Source organism: Megalops cyprinoides, chromosome 2, assembly GCF_013368585.1.
Source record: "Megalops cyprinoides isolate fMegCyp1 chromosome 2, fMegCyp1.pri, whole genome shotgun sequence".
Classification (NCBI taxonomy): Eukaryota; Metazoa; Chordata; class Actinopteri; order Elopiformes; family Megalopidae; genus Megalops; species Megalops cyprinoides.
Genome location: NC_050584.1, coordinates 13119523 through 13139689, shown reverse-complemented (window position 1 = coordinate 13139689; position 20167 = coordinate 13119523). Strand labels below are relative to the sequence as shown.

General features: G+C 37.9%; 1 protein-coding gene across 1 annotated transcript in view; it reads left to right on the top strand.

Annotated features, from left to right (window-relative positions):
* Nucleotides 1-435: 435 nt before the first annotated feature.
* The window catches only part of vstm2a (V-set and transmembrane domain containing 2A), a 43715-nt gene continuing 23983 nt past the window's right edge, over nucleotides 436-20167 (top strand). The window contains exons 1-2 of the mRNA XM_036522377.1: nucleotides 436-746; nucleotides 1987-2153. Coding sequence (XP_036378270.1) covers nucleotides 668-746; nucleotides 1987-2153 — 246 coding nt within the window. The 5' untranslated portion in view covers nucleotides 436-667. The remainder of the gene's footprint in view (nucleotides 747-1986; nucleotides 2154-20167) is intronic.

The window sequence follows — 20167 nt, the reverse complement described above, 5'->3', positions numbered from 1 at the left end:
AAAAACAAGGAAAGAGCTCAAGTCATGATTTTATATGTGATATTACCCTGGTGGCATGGCGTCTGTGAAGTTTAAAATTTCATTTATGCGATGCTGCCTTGAGTACCTGTCTCTGTAGTGGGGGGAAAGCCCAGAAAGAAATAAAGAACTTATTGTACAAACGATGGGAGCCTAACTACACTCTGTTACAAAACTAAGAAAATGGGTAATAATAATAATAATAATAATAAGTGTTCACCACCACCACATATGTAAAACATATCGTGAATACCAAGGTATGATAAGGTGTACGAGAAAGAGACGGTTCTCTACATGCCTTTTCTCGATATTCGTCCTCTCTTATTTCAACCTGGCCCAGCTCTCGGTGAGAGCACTGAGCACGCAATAGGGAGCTGCATACTGACGTTTCATCAACAGTCACGTACCGAAAAGGAACAGAGCCTATTATTACATACTTCACAACACCTTGGGTAGGCAGCACCATTACAAGCCTCTCGTGCTCTATACTCGTAGCACCACACAGAACTTTGAAAGCCAGGCTCCAGTTGCAGCATGTTACATATTTGGCATTCTGTGCCAAAATATAACTGCGTTGCATCTGTTTAATTTGCAGAACTGTTTTGGAAGATCGATTCTAATCCGCTGATGTGATATCTCTCCCTTTGGAATGATGTGGACCTTTCACGACTGTGTTGGATTTGTTTTCTTTTCCAGTTTCTGTATCCAAATCGGGTTCTCCTTACAAGGTAAGCAACACATATTTTAATGCTGCGTTGTTCTTTCTGTTGCACAGTGTTAACGTGTTTACAAAGGCACACGCATCAGGTTTTTGTAGAGAAATTGTTCACATAGGAAGGCTACACTGAAATCATGGGTGGAAATAACGGCAGAAGGAGATGACAGAAGAAATTAATTAAGTGCAACTGTTGAGTCTTGGAAAAAAAGACATGTGAAGCACCTACGACTGCCAGTTGATGTTTTCTGTACCTACTGACTGCATGCCGTTTACATGCTCCTTCGTTTTCGTTACAAAAGATTAACTTTGAAGAAACATACGCGGCTTGCATTCAAAGTAGCGGTTTTGCTTAAACTGGTTGCATTCTGATGTAAGGACTGCTGTTTTATTTCAGTCAGAAGTCTGCTCATTTACTCGTGTAATAAAGCTTTAGTATTCTTCACATTTTAATCGTGTTCACGTTCATGTTTTGAACGCTTGTGTTTCGAACGTGCTAATTTGATGGTATCCTTGGCATAACAAAATTGTTTCCAATGGACTGAGACAGTAACGAGCTGGAGCGTTACCGTACTGTAATATATGACTTTTTCTTCTGTACCAGTAGCTGTTCGCTGAAATAATACTATGCTTCCAACGATCGAAAGATGCTTTGAGTATCATATTTTTTGTGAAATGTTTTGTTTTTGTTTGCAGTTAAATCTGCTCGTATGACTGTGTATGAGAAAATACTATTCCATATCGACATAAATGTACAGATACACATAATCGAGTATGTAGATCACGACTCGAGAATATTGTGTGTTATTTGACCACATTCATTTGTAATATAAAGTAGTGCACGCTTTCTACAGAAAAAAAAATATACATATATACATCTGAAAAAAATGTTTGTTCTGCATTCAGTTTATACACTTGGCATGTTTCTGTGTTACTACTTCACAGCCAACCGGTGGTGCGATTCCATCGCATAATAACGAAAACTTTAGATCCAAGTCGTAAATCACGAATTGGAGGTATGGTTTTGTGTGTACCAATAAAATATTGACTTTGCGTTTCCTGTGTGTTATATATACGAAGACTATTTAGATTTCAAACTCGATTTGCATTTTCTCTGTGGTCACTGGATTCCCTTATATCGCGGAATTCCACTTCACGCGTCGGGAATGATAAAGCCCCCGAATTAGATGGGTGCAATGCGAGGGTATCTTTCTGTGATGTATTACTTACTTGTTATCACTTCTGGTTTACAGGGAAGTTTACTGATCTACCCTCAAATGTAACGGCTAAAGAAGGTCAAAATATTGAAATGGCGTGCGCCTTTCAAAGTGGAACGTCCTCTGTTTACTTGGAGATTCAGTGGTGGTTCATAAGAGCTCCTGAAGAACAGAACACCAGCGAAGAAGACAGTGACACGCAGGTACTCAAACATTTTACTAAAATACAGCCACAAAAAAAGACTTGCTTTCCTTTGCATTGGGAGATTAAACGTGTCTTTGTGGGTCTCATTTTAACGACGGAAACAGAGCCACAGTCTTTCACATGCCACGGCTCTTTGCGATGTGGTGCAGGTTACACGCGTGTACTATTGCAGCGGCACTCACAATACATTCAAAAATGCTGCAGTCTCATTCCTGAGCGTCTTGCAGTTTGGATGGTCTTCATGATTCAGTCAAATTAATAAACATGTAAAAGGACTGTGCAATCATTTAAAGCAGAGAATACCTTAAAAAATATATAATAAATAAATAAATAAAAAATAAAATCTCTCTCTCTCTCTGTCTCTCTCTCCCTCTCTCTCTCTCTCTCTATATATATATATATATACAGTCTTTGTAATGTCCATTTTACATAATTTCAATCATAGTGTTCAAACATAGTATGTAAAATGTGCAAGTGATTGAGCACTGTGGTCAAATTTGTATGATGTGTTTTTTTTTTCTCTGTCTCTCTCTAAATAACAAGTGTCTGTCTTTGATGATACAAAGACATATCATATTCCTCATATTGAGTGTCTTAACATATACATACTAATATAGGTTTATTTGATCAAGTCTTTGGGCACCCTGTGTATGTATTCCACATATTTTCCCAGTCAGACCAAGGAGAGGGAGTTCTAATGCACCAGTTTATGTTTATCAAGAATCAATAAATGTATTGACGTTAAAAGCATCTTGAGAAGAAATTGGTTTATTGAGTAGGGAAATACATTAAGAGTCTGTCCATCACCTTCTTTTCAACAATTAATCATAAATTGTATCCATGGTGATGGCTGAACTGTATTACACTCATGAAAATAGCCTTATAGTTGTGGGGAGGAAAGGAAATAATATTGTAAGATTTAAATGTACGTTTTAGAACAGCAGTTACAAAGAATGAGCTGCTTCACATTTTCATTGTAATTAGCAACAAAAAGTAAACGAAAAGTACTGATCATCATGATTCTATAACTGCTACAATGAGACAGTCTCAGCATTGTAAAAAAAAAATGGTGCAACAGACATAAAGACTTATTCAGTGGGCACACTAGTGCACTTAGCATTGTAATGGCATATTTTAGTATCCCCATGTAAAATGGCGCGTGTTCCTGCTGTCTTGATACCTATGAGAGCTTCAGGCATTGTTCCTCAGCTGAATAATGCTGTGATCAGTCACATGATGTCTGCATCTTCCCTGAATGTATTCTGTATTCAGTGGGTACATTTAAGGGGTGTTTGGCAAGCTGTCATCATTTGTATCAAACAGGGGGATGTTTCCTTTGATAAATGCTTTTGCTTTTTTAGCTGTATCACATTGAGGAAAAGCCTCTTCTTGGAAACTCATACAGCCTTTAAATAGCTTTAACTGGTGCATTTCGTGACTCATCTTTAATTTATTTCCAAATCTTTGATCTTTCAATGTTTGATATTTGTGGTCATAGCAATTGTGCTTCATATGGTTTTGCTGTACATATAATAGCTGATGAAAGTGCGTCCTGCATTTACTGGGGTTTTAAAAACACATTGTAGATGAAAGAGGTGGAGATATGACAGGATTTGTTATATGACACAACAGAATACAAAATTAGTGGACATAACTTTCAGATCTAGCAAAACCCTTAGAAAAGCCTAGGAGGAAAGCGTGGTTGGTGTATCGTTGAATAGTTGTGTGTCTGGGGGACACAGCTGCAAATATCTGTGGAGGTGAAAGGGGGGGGGGGGGTGCACCCCACAGTTGTTTATCTTATATAATGAGAGTACATGTGACTAAAAAGCACTGGGTTTGCCCAATCATGACCCCTTAGTAACATGCAATTAACTTCCTTTATATCATTTTCTCCATGCTGTATTTCACCCCTTAGCAAAGATGAATAGCTTGAAAACATTCTCTATGGCAACAAGCAACAGTTAAATGGGTATAACAGTCATTCCATGTAAAAACAGCACAACTTTTGCTTGGCCCTCTCAAATATTCATGAAAATTGCCACATGCAATAGATATAAATAAGGCAGCATTTCACAAGCATTTCACATTTGTATTTGATTTTTTTTTATTTTTGTTTGGTTCATTGAGTTGCTGCTGTCTGAGCATATTGCCCTAGCTTCTTCTGATCTACACTTGACCCATACATAACCTTGGTGCCATATTAAAGCTCTCTCATGTCTCATTAATACAATGTATTGAAAATGTGTGTACAGACAAGTAGGTACACAGCAGCTGGGAGCCCCAGTTGTTTTGGCAATGTAAGCCATTGGATGCTTGAGGACAGAGAGCACGCATCAGGGCCATGGGGCAATCACAATACAATTACTAATGCACTACAGCATCTTTCAGAAACCTTTAGTATGGTTTTGACAGACACTGTGTATGAGAACAGCAAATTACAGAGTAGCTCCTGTTATTATCTGTATGATGGGCAAATGGCAGTCTTCATAGGAATTCAACAAATATATGATTGGAAACATTGGCACTGCATTTCCCAGCCATAACCTTATAAACAAAATGCTTCTTGAAATGGCTGCCATCCGGCAGACAGCCTGTCTGGATCCCTGAGAAGGCATATTCTTTACATGTTACAGTCCAGCTGCATGACATTTGAGGCTTTACCTATGTCTTTTTCTGCCATGGTTTGGTATACTTGGCACAGTTGCATTATGTTGTCATTATTCCAATTGCATTTGACTTATGCACATATACATAATGTAAATGGGTGTTTATAACCAGCATATGGGCCTACTGGCTCTTTGTTTTCATAACAACCAAATTGGTTGTCAACTGTCTCTTCCTCTGAGAGCTAGGAGTTCATTAGCAATCCACAGAAAATTCTCCATCATCACGGTTTGAGGGTACACAGTCAGAGCATGGTGGATCACAGAAATGCAACTCTACCTGAGAATAAGGTGTTAAATTAAGCTGGGAAGGGCAAAAACTGATCAAAGTAGGAAACTATATAGATACAAGATCTGTAAGATTAGGGATTTTTAGGGTGGAGGACATAGATAACATGGATTAATATTGGCAAATATTTTGTCATCATATCTATAGTACGTAGGTAAAACATGCATAGTAAAAGAAGTGGATGAGTCTTAGTGCCTTGTAGCTATTCAGTTTTTATTCAGCTATTAATAAGTATAAAAACAAGAAATAATTTGTAACTGGTAATCAGGAATAATTATATGACTTATATTAATACATTAACTACATTTATTAAATGTATTAGTCTTAATTGGGTTAATAACGATACATTAACCGTTTGGATAATAAAACGATTGATTTTTATTTTTAAAAAACAAAAATAAGTTTAGGACCCTCTCTTTCATGTGCTGCACTGGCCATTGATCCAAAAGTGCAAAACAACCTTTTTCATGTTTCTTTTTTTCTTTTTGGTTGGATGCAAAATTATTTAATTGACTTTTAGCGGTTGACATGTTTCTTTCTGCATCAGCGAACTGGCACACACAATTGAAAATTTAAAATGTTTTTTACTGTGTACTTTAGCTGTGTGTCAGAAACATTGCTAATAAGTTTTCATATTATTTTTAGGCACTTTAAATTCCTTATGTAAATTCAGGGGTCTGATAATTATTTGTTAACATTGTTATTATACAGTTATCCAAAAGGATAGAACTTGTTCTTCTTACCTGCAGTACCATCATTCAGCCACAAAGAAATGTTCTTAGGCACTGAAAGTCTGAGAAATGCATACAACTGTGTGATTGTTGTAATATTCTTATGAAACCGTTTTTTTAAATGGTCCTTTGCACATTAAAAGGTGAAATGTGTGCACATGCACAATTTATATTCTAGCACATCTGCAGACGTGAAATGATGGAGTAAGTTGAATTGAATTAATCCCATATTCAAATGTGATGAAGCCTTACCAAATTTAATTTCTGACAGAATTACATCCATAAGTTGTGAAGTGTGTGAATAGCAAATCTTTGTAATACCCAAGGTTATTATCACCAAGGCATGAAGAACCCATGCCTCCACTTAATTGTTGAGATAGTTGTCCGCATGAAGAGGGCAATGTTCTGTAACGATTGACTAGGTGGGATGATGATCTTTTCTTCCAGACTTACTGTGAGGAGAAAATTCAATTCTCTTCCAACAAGGATTCATTTGCCATCCAGTTAATCCTAACAGGAGCTGTTTGCTATCACATCAATTATGAAGAAAATCTTTACAATCCAGCTCACTGCTAATTCTGTTTGATGTGGGATTTAAGGTAGCTAAGAAAAACAGTGATTATCTCTTAGAGTAACAATGGTAATTCATTGAAAATTGAAAAACAAATATTGTAACAAAATGAATTTACCCATGAGCATGAAATCAAATCCAATATCTATTTTTACATCATAATACAGATGAACTGAAACGCACTTAGTGGTGTTGTCAATGAGATTTCACTATGCAGAGAAAGAATAGTACCATTGTGGTGTTCTCAGTACAGCATGTAGAAAGATATTAAGTATATCACAGACAGTTTGCTTTCAAGTGAAAACACCTTGAAGTAAACTTCTTGAGTGAAAAAAGCCTACAAGCCATATGTATTTATTAATATAATGGACTCCTACTAGATGGACTGCTGCTGTTTTCTTTTCTAGTACTCTTGCCAGTTTTTTTTTTTTTTATTTTCATGGCTGAAGGTACATAGATTAGAGAGCTAACATTAAAAAAAAACAGACGGCACAAGTGAATGTAGTGAGCCCATCATTTCTAGATGTTTATTACCATGCCTTATTAGAGTGTTGTGGTCCAGTGTATTCATAACAGACAAGATAATTGCCATGGCTTGTTTCATTTTCTCAAAATCTCAGTCATTTGGTGAAAAAAAAAACGAATGAATCTCCACCAAAGAGCAGCACAAATTTCAGTATGCAACACAAGGTACTTGCACTGAAATACAAATAAAAACATCCAAGACTAAGATAGAAAACTGCTGTATTTATTGAAATATGAAGTGCATGTGCAAGGTGCAAATGTTTGGGCCCAAAGAACTTCAGGGCTTTGGTTAAAATTGAATTGAGCAAGGGCATTTATTTTCAAGTAACAGTCACATGACAAACAGATTAATGAGATCAATCTGTTTTCATTTATTTATTAAAGGCACACAGACAAGAAGCATTACTGAATTTCAATTTACTTTCATAAAAAAAAGTCTGCAACTTGAAGAAGGAACAACCACAACCACAGCCATGTCAAATGGATGAAAAATAAGTACCAGCATATGTAAAAGAGTCACAGAATATACATTCAGTAAAGACATGAACATACTAACATGAGTACTGAATACCAATGCCGATGAATACATGAATAATGAATACCTAATACCAATGAACAAAAAAAAAATCATATCAATGGTGGTTGACCTGACATTCCACATGTGAAAGTGCATCCTTTGGAGATAGCTGTCACCTGAGTTTATAGTGCCACTATTTTCATGCATGTATTTCATTCAATGCCTTGATGTATTCAATTGCAATGTTGTGCTGTCAACATTTAGAGTCCTATGAAACAGAAGATATGGTTTGTTCAGTGTAGTTTAGATGCAGTCTGTCTTTTTTATATGGTGCAGTTTGTCTAGTTTTTCATGAAGGTGGTCTATGTCAGTTTAGCTGTGTGACTCAAAGAGATTGTTTAAATGGAATTTCAAAACAAATCACACAGGTCATAGTAATTGGCCACCATGGGGAAGCTTGTTCATTCAGATGTCAAGTGTTTTCAGCTGACCACCTTTAATGGACCACATTCTGTTCACGTTTGATTTAACGTCTCAAATGCCAGGATGACAGCTTGTTTTTTTTTTTTTTTAATATTAGGAAAGGTGCTATATTGTATGTCAATATCTGAAGGCGGAGTGCTTATTGGATAACTGACTAACAGGCTTTCCCTGAGGTTCCTGCATCTCAGAGTGCTGTAAATGAGCTATAATTCTCAGGGTAGGTCAAAAACAGCAGGTTTATACACTTTTATGCAGAAGGGCTCAAAGAAAGCACATTAATTCAACGTTTGTTTCAAACAAGAAAAATAAGAAATCCATACACCTCTGTCTCTCTCACTTCAGTGTTCATCTAGGCCCCTCCATCTCCCCATGGGCCTCTTTCTCCCAGTTGCCGAAGATAATAACATTTAGAGTCAATGAGAATGCACAGCCTTGATAACTGCTATTGATCTTTATCTCATTAAAGAGGACACATTTGTAATCAATGTAGTGTTTCAGAGATCACATTTTCGCTTCGTGTCCGTTTATATCAGTTCCTGGTCCTCCTAAGGGCTTGCTGTCATGTGGCCTGTTGCGCTTGCAAATAAATAAATAAATAAATAAGTGTTGGCTTCCTCACAGCAAGCAAAAAGGCAAAGATAAAGGATTGCATAATTTAATTAGTAACCTCTGTAAATGAATCATGGTTCTGTTTTGGGGAGTCACAGAAACATAGGAAGATTATGTATGTGGTGATCAGTACATGTGCATGTTGTTTAGGAAAACTTGGTTAAATGTACTAGGCCATGCAAATGGTTAGACAGTAAACATCTCGTATGTGTATTCAGTACTAGCATAAAGGAAGTTCTAATTTTCCATGTGCATGGGATGTCATATTTTCATTATACACACACACACACACACACACACATACGTGTGTGTGCTGCTCCACCACTGTGGATTTCGAATAATACAATGAGTAATGTCTTAGTGCTGAGTGACAGCTTTTGAGGCTATTTTTATCAATATTGGATGGACCATTCAGAAATTACAGCACATTTTCACATAGTCTCCCCATTTTAGGGTACCACAAGTGTTTGGACAAGCAGTTTCACAGCTGTCTTTTATAAGGCAGGTGTGTTTGATTACATCATTAGTTGATGCATAAGGGAGCTGTCAATTTCTAGTCTTGATTCTACTCCTTACATTTGTGTTGGGAGTCTGTTGGTAGCGACTAACAACATAAGAACGAAGGTGTCAATACAAGTGAAGCTGCCCATCATGACAATGTTCCAACAGATCAGGAACACTCTCCAGGATGTAGGCATAGCTATATCCTAGAGGAAGATGCATAGAAATTCTGTCCCAGCAGAACTTGTAAGAATACTCTATAAGATGTAATGCACTAGTGAGCCACAAGAACAGAATGGCCAGGTTACAGTTCGCTGAAACATATCTAAAAGAGCCTGGAGTTGTGGAACTTATTGGTCTTATGGACAGATGAGATAAATATTAACCTGTACAAGAGTGATGGTAGAGGAAAATTTGGAGAAAAAGGAACCTCCCATAATCCAAAGCATACCACCTCATCTGTGAAATATGGTGATGATAGTATTGTGACTTGGCCATGTGTGGCTGCCATTGAAACTAGTTCACTTGGCTTCATTGGCTTCAATGTCCCAATACTAAGTCAGCTGCCTGCTGCCTGCATCCTTAGAAGTGAGCTCCCTTATAAGGTACCATCCAAACGGAAAAGGAACCTCAAAAGGCAACAAAATCCGGACACACTTTGAAGGCAGGATGACATCATAGATTGTTCACGTCCCTGGTGAGAAAGTTAGTTTAATCTTCGTGTAACTAAATAACTAGCCACTAGATCAGTTACTTTTTTCAGTTTAATCAGATTGTCATGTTAAGTATTTAAGTAGCTGTATAAGACTTCACCTTTGTTTGATGGACAATCAACTACTGCTACGTTAGCTAGACAGCTAGCTTGTTCTGTTGGAGAGTAATGTGATTACTGGCAAGCTAGCTAGCTAGTTCAAGGAAAGCTCACCGCGGCTTAAAAACATTACGTACATTATTCTAGTGTATTAAATAATTACAATGTATTTTTTAGATATAACTGCAACAAATTATTGAGTTCACTGTATACGAACATTTATAATGAGCTCCTCTGCTACCACCACATCTACCTCTGTGGTGTTATCAGATGCTATTAATTTACAGGAAGTTGAGAAGCCTGAGGTAATTGCAAAGACTTATGGGATACCCTAGCTGGTGAAGGGTACATCGGATGCTGCCTTCAAATTTAACCAAAATAAGGCAACTTAGAAGGACGCATTTTATGATGACTTCAGTTTTGGACATGCCTACGAAGGGCAAGTGTGCCAAATTGTGAAAATAGTGAAAATGCTCCCTTCAAGTGCTGCCTACTAAGGCAGCTGACTTTGTATTGGGACACAGCCATTGATGTGACTGCTGACAGCAGCAGCAAGATGAGATCTGAAGTGTTCTGAGAAATCGTGTCTGCTAAGATACAACCAAATGCCTCAAAACTCATTGGGTGGTGCTCCATTATGCCGCAGGACAGTGACCCCAAATAGACTGCGATAGCAGCCAAGGAGTTTTTCAGGGCCAAAAAGTGGAAAATCCTTGATGTAGCTCAGTGAATCACCTGAACTCAGTTTAATAGAGCATGCATTTCACATGCTGAAGCCAAGATTTTGGGCAAAAAGCCCCCAACACATGGAGGAACTGAAGCCCGTGATTACATGCAAAAGATATGCTACCAAGTACTTAACATGACTGCTTATTGTATTACAATCTTAATCTATACAAATGCTTGTGGTACCCAAAACATGCTGTAATTTCTTATCTGTTTATCTGATATGGACAAAAATACCCTCAAAGTAAAGCTAACAGTCAGTACATTAGCCCCGTAGTCATTGTTGTACAGAGCCAAAAAATATTTCACTATTCAAATTCTTTTGGAGTTCACCACGTGTGTGTGTGTGTGTGTGTGAGAGAGAGAGAGATAGAGAGAGAGAAAGATTATAATGTAAACATGACCCCCCTATAAAGACCCCCTCACCACTTACACAGACTGCATCCCCACCTCCTAACACCTGCTACTTGTAATACGTGCTGTTTATTTTATGTGTAGTGTCACAATGCATTTTAGATTCCGTGATCTAGTGACTGTGATGTATGGTAGTATGTTTGGGTTCCCTTGTCTTGGCAGGTTTCGCAAGTCAATTTGTGGTAGGGCTTGAATAGTGCTGTGCTCACACTCACTGGTTTGGGAGTGTTAGCCTGGTCTGACACTGTTTCTCATTCAACTTGAATGGATGTTTTGTGCTGGAAGTCACTCTGGATAACAGAGTCTGAGAAGTGAATGTAATAAGGGGTAGGCAAAATAATGGAAACACCAAATGCAAAAGGACTTGTATTTTGAAGCAACAAAATTGCAATTAAATAGGAGCCAACACATGTATTTAAAATTAATGTGAATGCTGTTTGCCAATTTTACAGCTATAACAGACATTTTAAAATCAACACTTAAAATCAACACAATTATGTAAGTTTCTAAAGCAACATTGAAGTGAAATAGTTGGTGCCCGAATTGTAGGTGCGTCAGTCACATAAACAGCAAAATGATTTAATGTGTCAAGGGGAACTGAGTGAAAAATCATGACAGCATATGATGAACAAGAAAAAAAAAATGCATCAAGAAAGAGGAAAAGTGGTCACAAGCTGAAGTTCACTGACAAGAATAGACAAACAATTTAAAGGATAGTTACTAAAAGCTACAAAACAAAAATTACCACAGAACAGAATCTACACATCTGTGACTCAATCTCAACAAAACTGAACATTGCGAACCTCACAAAGCTGATATAAATGGTCGGGCTGCCATTTGGAAAACCCCTTGTAACCAAGGCCAGTGTACCCAAGGCATAACCTGGTGCGTCTGTTAGCCCTTTTCCACCAACGCGAACTAGGTGCTAGTTCTGGGCTGGTGCTAGTGCTGGTTCGGAGTTGGTTCAACTTGCGAACTTTATAAGAACCGGTTTGCTTTTCCACAGGCTAGAGAGCCACCATAGAGCCACGTCATTACGTCACTGTATATGTCTTTGCTTTCCCGCTAGCTTGGCGCTAGCGAGAACAGACAACAACAAAAACAAGAGAACAGTGCTTTAAAAAAACAAATTTGTCCACTACACTTTGTACATTGTTAGCCTTTTGTAAAGCTGAATGTTAAGTGATGTTGGTAGGGGGTCAATGGCAATGTTAGACAGTAGCATGCTAATGTTAGCTACTGTTACCAAGGTTACAGTAGCTGGCTAGCTAGCTGTTGCTTAGCTAACATTACCCAAGCCAGCATAGCTTATAATTTCTCGCATTAATGTTACAAAATTAGTAGCTATGCTTGCTTGGGTAATGTTAGCTGACCAACAGCTAGCTAGCCAATGTTACGTTTGTAACATTGATGTGAGAAATTAGCAGCTCGCTAAACAGCTAAGAAATACATAGCTGGCTGGCAACAAGGTGAAATATTTGAAAAATAAAACTCTGTTTTTTCTTTTTCTTCTTCTTTTTAGGCAGACTAGACACTACACTAGTTCTGGTTTTTTCAGCAAAGTGTTGGTGTTGCTCTTGAACCAGCTTTCCAGGCTGAGAGCTGGTTCTTTGGCTGTCGAAACGCGAAGAACTGGTTCGAGATTAGGCACTGGCTCCGAACAGGCCCTTGAACTGCCTTGGTGGAAGAGGGGCATGTGTGGCCTGATGAGTCATATTTTACTCTTGTTCCTACATCTGGATGGGTTTATATTTCAAAAAAGTCAAAGGCGGCCTCCAAACCACATTGCCCATTCCCAGTTGTTAAACATGGTAGTGGATCTGTCATCTTATGGGCAGCCTTCTCTTGGGAGTCTTTGGGTCCGATCATCACTCTGTAAGGGAGAAGTATGGCCAATGAATACAAAGCCATTTTGGGTGACCAGGTGAAAACATTGTTTCCTCAAGATGTCCCTTGACACTGCTAAACAGAGTCGAGAGTGGTTTCTTGAACACCTTCCATGGCCTCTCCAGTCACTAGACCCAAACATCAATGAACCTTCAGCAGAAGTTCTAGAAGTTCTAGTGCAGTGGATTTACACCTTTTTCATGTCTCAAAGAACTGAAGGCTTTCCTTTTGTGAAGAATGGTCCAGTCTCCCACTAGAAACAGTTCTAAATTTGTATAACAACATTCTAAGAAGGTTTGAAACTGTTCTGTAGGCAAAGGATGGCCGTTGTCTAACCCCTATACATGTAAACATGAGAAATGTACAAATATAGTAAGATAGCATTCCATTGTTGGATTTGCATAGTCTCTGTTTGCAGTTTAGATGGTTCTGTATTATGGTTTATGTGCAAGATGTCATCTCTGCAGTTCGATATAATTTGTAGAATTGCAATTTTGTTATCAGGGACTGAAATATTCTCCATGTTGTCTCTTGGGAGCATTATAGTAGTATGTGTTCCCTTTCTTTTTTTCAAGATTGAAATAATAAATATAATGCTAATGGTTCAGGTAATAGTTTAAAAAAGGACTGTAGCACTAATCACAATTTTCCATTAGGTGTCCTCTGTGTTACACGTTCCCAGTGGGCACTTTAAATGGAATAGATGTCATAGACTTTAGAAAATGGCAGTTAATAGAATTTAAATTGAAGGCTGTGGTGGTCATGTGCAGTGATTCAAAGAGGCATATCTGTATGCATGCTGTGGTGCAGAGTTTAACCACAGTCATGTGTCACAGTTAGGCCTGTGAGAACCTATTTTCCTGGGTGGTGTTCCCATCCCAAGTCCCACTGTTATTATTAAAGTGGCAGGGTTCTTTCTGTTCCTTTCATAATTCCAGAAGGGAGGTTTCATTATGGGTCTGTCACATGTTTGACAGTCATTATGCCAATATCATCACGGTGATGGTTGTTTCTAGCAATGCAAGAAACTCAAAAGTTCAGATTTCATTGCAAGGCAAAGAACTCACACTCCAGTAGTTCAGAGATACAGGGCCTCAAGCCAAGATATCAGGAAGATAATATCTCTAGGTTTAACAATTGTCATCAGCAACAGCAGTAAAAACACATACTCTCCTCTGAATGCAATTTAACATCTAATGTGTAGTAGTGAATACAAACATATGTAAGGCATTGCAGCTGTTAAATATAGGGCAAGGATGCTTTTATTGGTAACTGTTGTAATAACCCTGTCTCTGTTTCCAGTCTGTTAAGTTGAACAGACTTATTGTAATGTCATGCAAGGCATTAATGGAAATGTTTGAATGCCCCTGTGAAAACAGAATTATACTGGACAGAATTATAAGGACTTTTGAAGTATGGGAATCTATGCAGAGGTAACTGATGCTAATTATGCTAATCAAAACATACTCTGTGCCACATTTGCATATGATTGTCACTCAGACAAAATTCAGTTATGTTTCTCTTGTTAGAGCAGATTCGCAGTGCTCTTGGGGAACAGACATCGATGTCGAACGGTGGGGGTTCTTGAGCCACCCAGGAGGCCACTCAATACTGGAATTGATTGCGAGTCATCACAGTTAAAGTGTGACAGTGTCTTGGGAAGTTTGTTGAGACTTCAGCTCTTTCAAAGCTGTTGCCTCTTCAATGTGTGTGTATGTGTGTGTGTGTGTGTGTGTGTGTGTGTGTGTGTGTGTGTGTGTGTGTGTGTGTTTGTTGGTGAATAGATTGAATAGATCAGTCATCTCTCTTGCGTGGAAATAGATTCTCACCCACCAAAAGCTCACAAGAGCCTGTTGGGCATCGACAGAAATGCAGATTAAGTTGACATGATTTATTTAATGAGAGAGGGATATATCAGTTACAAAAATCATTTATCTGTTTAGCAATATTAAATATGTTCAATTTAATATATATTTACAGTCTTTGACTGAGGAGAACATTTCAGGTAGTATAGATGTTAGTTTGTAACAGTGTTAATTTCTAATAATATAAAATGATAAGGCTTTTCAGTGCTATTGGTACTAAATTTATCATAAGCAGTAAAACAATCCAATTAAAAGTCAATCTGTGGTGACACTGACACAGTCTGTGAATAAAATAATAATAATTAAAAGATTCAATGCCACAGTATTGTTCATAACAGGAAGACTCACAAGCATTAAATAAAATAGAGCAATTTCTTACTTTTAAACATCAGTGATGTGGTTTTTTAAATGAAGTTACTATGTTTAATTTTATTGATTAAAAAATGCCTTAAAGTAGTGGTTGAAAGTCATCTAAAAGTCATCTTCAGGCAAAAAAAATCACCATTGCTTTTAAAACATAGCCAATATTACTAAAGATAGGATTTGAATGTAGAATGTTCACAGAAGTATGATGTTCTTCTTAATTGAATGGCAGCAAACAATTCTCCAGGAGATATTGAATGTTCACGCAACTGTGTGTGAAAATATGTGGTTCAAAGGACTGCACATATATCTGAAGTGAAGTAGAATAACAAGGACTAGATTAAATCAAACCACTATATTGCTTTATAGTAGAAACTCTAATGAAGTACTACTAAAGTATTATATTTTTCCAGTCCTCACCCAGTATTTTCCATTGCTTCCAGCAATTGCCAAAATTGTGTTTGTCCGAAAGCGACAGTACTGAAAGATGAGGGGAAAACACCATTGCTGTTCCATCTGGGTCCAAATCGCAGGAACCCAAAATCCTGAAATATGACATGAAATCAGTTTACAGTCAGACAGAGACACGATTGGTATTGGGATTGGTTTTCCAACCTTATTCTGACCGCTGTGCTTGTAGCTCCAGTGCCTACCATGGAGAAGAGGTTGAATATGACCATAAAGGATGCCTCAGCACAGCCAGCAGCCTTGTCCGATCCAATTAATTGGATCAAAACAGGAGCGGTTCTCTTTGAAGATGGTGGGCAGAGAGGGGCTGTACTCGCAATTAGTGAGTGATTCCAATTTGATCTTCTCCCGCCACTTAGGAGGGCACTGAAGGAAGATTTTTAAATGTGTTGTGTGGATGGGTAAGCTATATTTGAGAGAACTACCGTAGGCTGCATTTAAAGCTTCATTTGTTGTTTTGATTTCCTTGGGATTGACTTCACATATACTTAGAGAAAAGGGGTATAAATGTTAATACGCTAATACTGTTCTAAGCATAGAAGGTATATCTGCACTTGGTGTCTCTGAAATGTTGATTTGCTACATGCTCATGTGCTGCTTGTGATGGCATCAGCATGGGGACTCCTGCCGTTACCCCAGCGGTCATAAAAAAGGGAGTGGAGTTTTATTATTGGACACTAGATTGTCAGCGTTGATGTAAAAGGAAACAGCTTACGAAAATCTCAGCTCAACAGGAAATTAAACTTGGAACGGATAGATGGAATCCCAGCATGTCCAATATCTGTAGGATTACTGGGAGCAAGCAGGTCGGATATGCAGAAGTTGAATGGTGTCAAATTGGGCTTAAACCATTTTCAGCACCCTTTTTTGTTAAAAAAGGAAAAGAATGCATCTGCTTCTGTTTATCCCAAGGCCGTGGATGCCTATGTGTTGAATTTAATTCTCTGCTAGTTCTCTCTGTACTCCACTTTTCAACATGTTCATTCTTTTACAGATTTGCAGAAGTATATTTTTAATCAGATAGGAGTGTTGTGATTGATTTGGTTTAAATATGACTATTAATCAATGTCCTAATTAATATGTTTATCAGCAATCGAGCAATAATGCCCGTATGGGTTAACCTGGTATTCAATTCCCCATCCATTCCTATTACTATTAACTGGATTCTTCAATTATTTGGTTTCATGACAATCATGAGACATTTGATGTAGGTGTATGTATATTAAGTCACCCTGTAAAGGAATGTCTCCTTAGCAAATAATGTCAATACTAAAGCAGAGTTCTCTGTTTAATTTAGTTCATTTTAGTCACCAGTCAAAAATCACTAAGAAATCACTCTCACTGGAAATTTGGGAAGAGTCAACAGTAAGGGTTATTTTGAAAAACTGAAAGTTCTAGTTTTGTGTGGCATTATAGGCTTGTTCCTCTGTAATCTCTCTGAAAGCCACTGCCCTGAACACATGGCCCACATGCAGTGGTGACTTTGTATAGAAGGAGGATTCATAAAGGGATTAACCTAATTTAGTAAGGTACGGTATGTTGACTGATGTTTTTATTGGGGGAGGCTTTTCTCAAAATCCAAACTGGGGCATTGGCAGCAATGATGTGCAGTCAAATCTGGTGAGAGAGAGTGCAAAGGCTTTAATGAGGGATCCAGGTCAAGAGATCACCCACCCAGGGGGAACAATCCCTTTAGACATTCTGTGTCTTCATATCAACTTCCAGGTGTAATTCCTTGGCACAACACTCTCAATCTGGCACAAAATCTAATGGGGTAAATTAATAGCCAATTTTGAGATTTTGAGTGGAACATCTTGGATAAATGTAAATCAGATCAGTGTGTCTGCACATAAAACTTGCTGCTTACATAAAGCATGGACTGTCCCCTTGAGGGGTGGAATGACATTGACCCAGCAGGCTGTCAAGTCTTGGTCCACCAGGAGCATTCTTTTTCAGTAATCTGCAAATGAAGCTGATGGGTCTATGAGAGCTCCCATATTCTCTTTGATTAATGGAAATGTCAGACTGGTTTCATTGATTCCCATGGCTAAATATGAAAGGACTTATGTTTTGCATTGTTTCAAAGCCTACATTTATCAACCACAGGGTGCTTGCATATTCATATGCTACCAATAACAGTCGCTTCCAGTAATCAACTCCACAATTTATCAAAGTAGATAAAATAACTAGAAAATGATGTGATCTCTTTTGATGAATTTAAGTGATATATACATTATCAATGTTACACACTTCTGATTACTATTTTAATTACCTCCCCTGGCATGAATTAAACATGATACTTCCTATAATATCTCTTGAGGTTCTATCATTTTTGATTACTCCCCCCAGGCAGAATTGCTCTAGGTGCTTCAGATCTTTGGTTTTCATTTGTGAATTTCTTTTTGTGAAATGTCTATATCTTAAGTAGGGCTCTAGGCGCCATAGACTTACAACCTCAAAATACTCAACCAATGTAAAATGGTACTTTTTTCAGTTTCTAAATTGTAGGTGCCAGATTGTTTTACATTTCATTCTACTGATGGCACTGTTTTGGGATTTAAAGTATTTATTTAGTGTTCATGATGTGTGTGACATGATTCATACATTGAATTTAGGCTGTTTTCACACTTTTTTTGCTGGTCCGAGCTCAATTGTGATTCTTCCCCCCTTCCCCTGCCCCCGCTGGTCTCCTTTCACGTCACATTTTTTGGTTGCAAACCGTGGTCCATTTACGCCATCAACACGTAAGGAACGTGCAGCTTTTATTTACCAATGTCGCTAGGCAATGACGCAGAAGGGAGGCAAATTAGCGTTTACTTCCTGGTTTTAGATCGGATAGCTTTCACACCAAATGCGAACCGCACTGGAGTTCAGGTGAACCGCACCACAGACAACTGTTTTCTGGAGGACTCGGGTATGGTCCCTTGGTGCGCGCCCGAGTGTGAAAACAACTTTTACATCAACAAAACGAACCGAACTAACGGCTCAAGCGGACTCGGGTCCGCACCAAAAGCTCTAGTGTGAAAGCACCCTTAGTGCAGTTTCTTGTTTACATTTTAAAAGTTATTGCCACTGTATTTTTATTATTATTTCAAATATTTCTATGGTGAGAAAACATTTCTCCTATACAAAGAGATACATAGCATGTGCAATAACCACAGACTGGCCAAACGTATATGGCTATTTGTAGTTCCTGTCCACAATACTTCCCTGAGCATGCGAAAGGTCATCATGTCTTCTGCAAATAATTACTGTCTATTTAAAATACATCCCCGTAGTCATTATTTTGTGAATCCATCATTTCTTTGAGGAGACTGAGATGTGTATTGTGTAGTGTGTAGTGTAGTGTATTGTGTAGTATAGTGTTTTATAAGGCTGTGGCACATCTCCATAGGGATGTTTTACATTCTTTCTTTAGCTCCTTCAGTTTGCTCAGTTTTTCTTCTCTTTACAGCATTCTGGAGTTGAAAGCAGAGATGATCTATTAAACTAAGGTCTAGAGTTTGAAATGGACATCCAAAAGCAATAATTTTGTTTGCTTAACTATTTATTTGTAAATTTGGGGGTATGCATAAATCATCATCAACCAAGCTTGAGCATCTTTGCAAAGGGTCAAATATATTTGGCTAAAATGGTCCAGCACATGCTTTACTTCATTGTTACTTCACACAAGGACCAGTCAATGCAATTCATTTTATTGGGATACAAATATGTACTTTATCATATTACTGAATTGTAAGTTATATTGTCAGTATGAAAATTGTTATCCCTCAAGGAAGTTAGTGATGAAGACCACAATAGAAACTGTTCAATTCAGCCTTTGAAAAATGTCATAGACAACACCCAACTCACAGTGACCCTTTTTTCTGGAGTTCAGTCTTCCCTTATCTTTATATCTCTCCAAAAGTGGACCCTTTACCTGCAATTTTTAGAGAGCTGGCTGACCTTAACAATTATGATGGACGCTTTTGAAGGGTTTCCATGCTACTGTGATATCCACTTTTATACTCTGTGGGAGCAGCTGTCCTTTGAAATCCTCAGTAAATTTCCAGACATTTCCAGTGCATTTAGATGAAACAATGTTGAAGCAGGATTGTTTTGCAGGGGTTTCATCATATGTAGGAGCATGCATAACTTTAATTATTTTTCTTTTTGGAAGACACATCATTGTTTCGGAGGTGTTAGTGTTAAAAACCAACCGATTATCAATTTATCTGAGTGTGTTTTTTGTACTGAATCACAGTTTTGTACACATTTAACAAAGGTTTGAATAAATGTGGAATGTTCTGTAATTCAAGTAACCAAACCTTTGATTTATTGCACAGCAGGGAGCTAGAGAAGCATGGCAGAGCTGTCCCCAAGTGAATGGTGTTCATTATTGCAAGAATCCAATCTGAAAAGTACACGTCATTCAGACTCTCTGGGGCTGCTCAATGTTCATACAATATCATGTCGCTGTTAGAGTGGATTTCACACTAGCCTCTCCAACTACAATATTTTGTGTAGTACAAAGGCAACAGTTCTAATTTCTGGAATGTTTAAGCACTGAAGCAAGTTAATTGTGTCAGGTGCAGGATTTACTCATG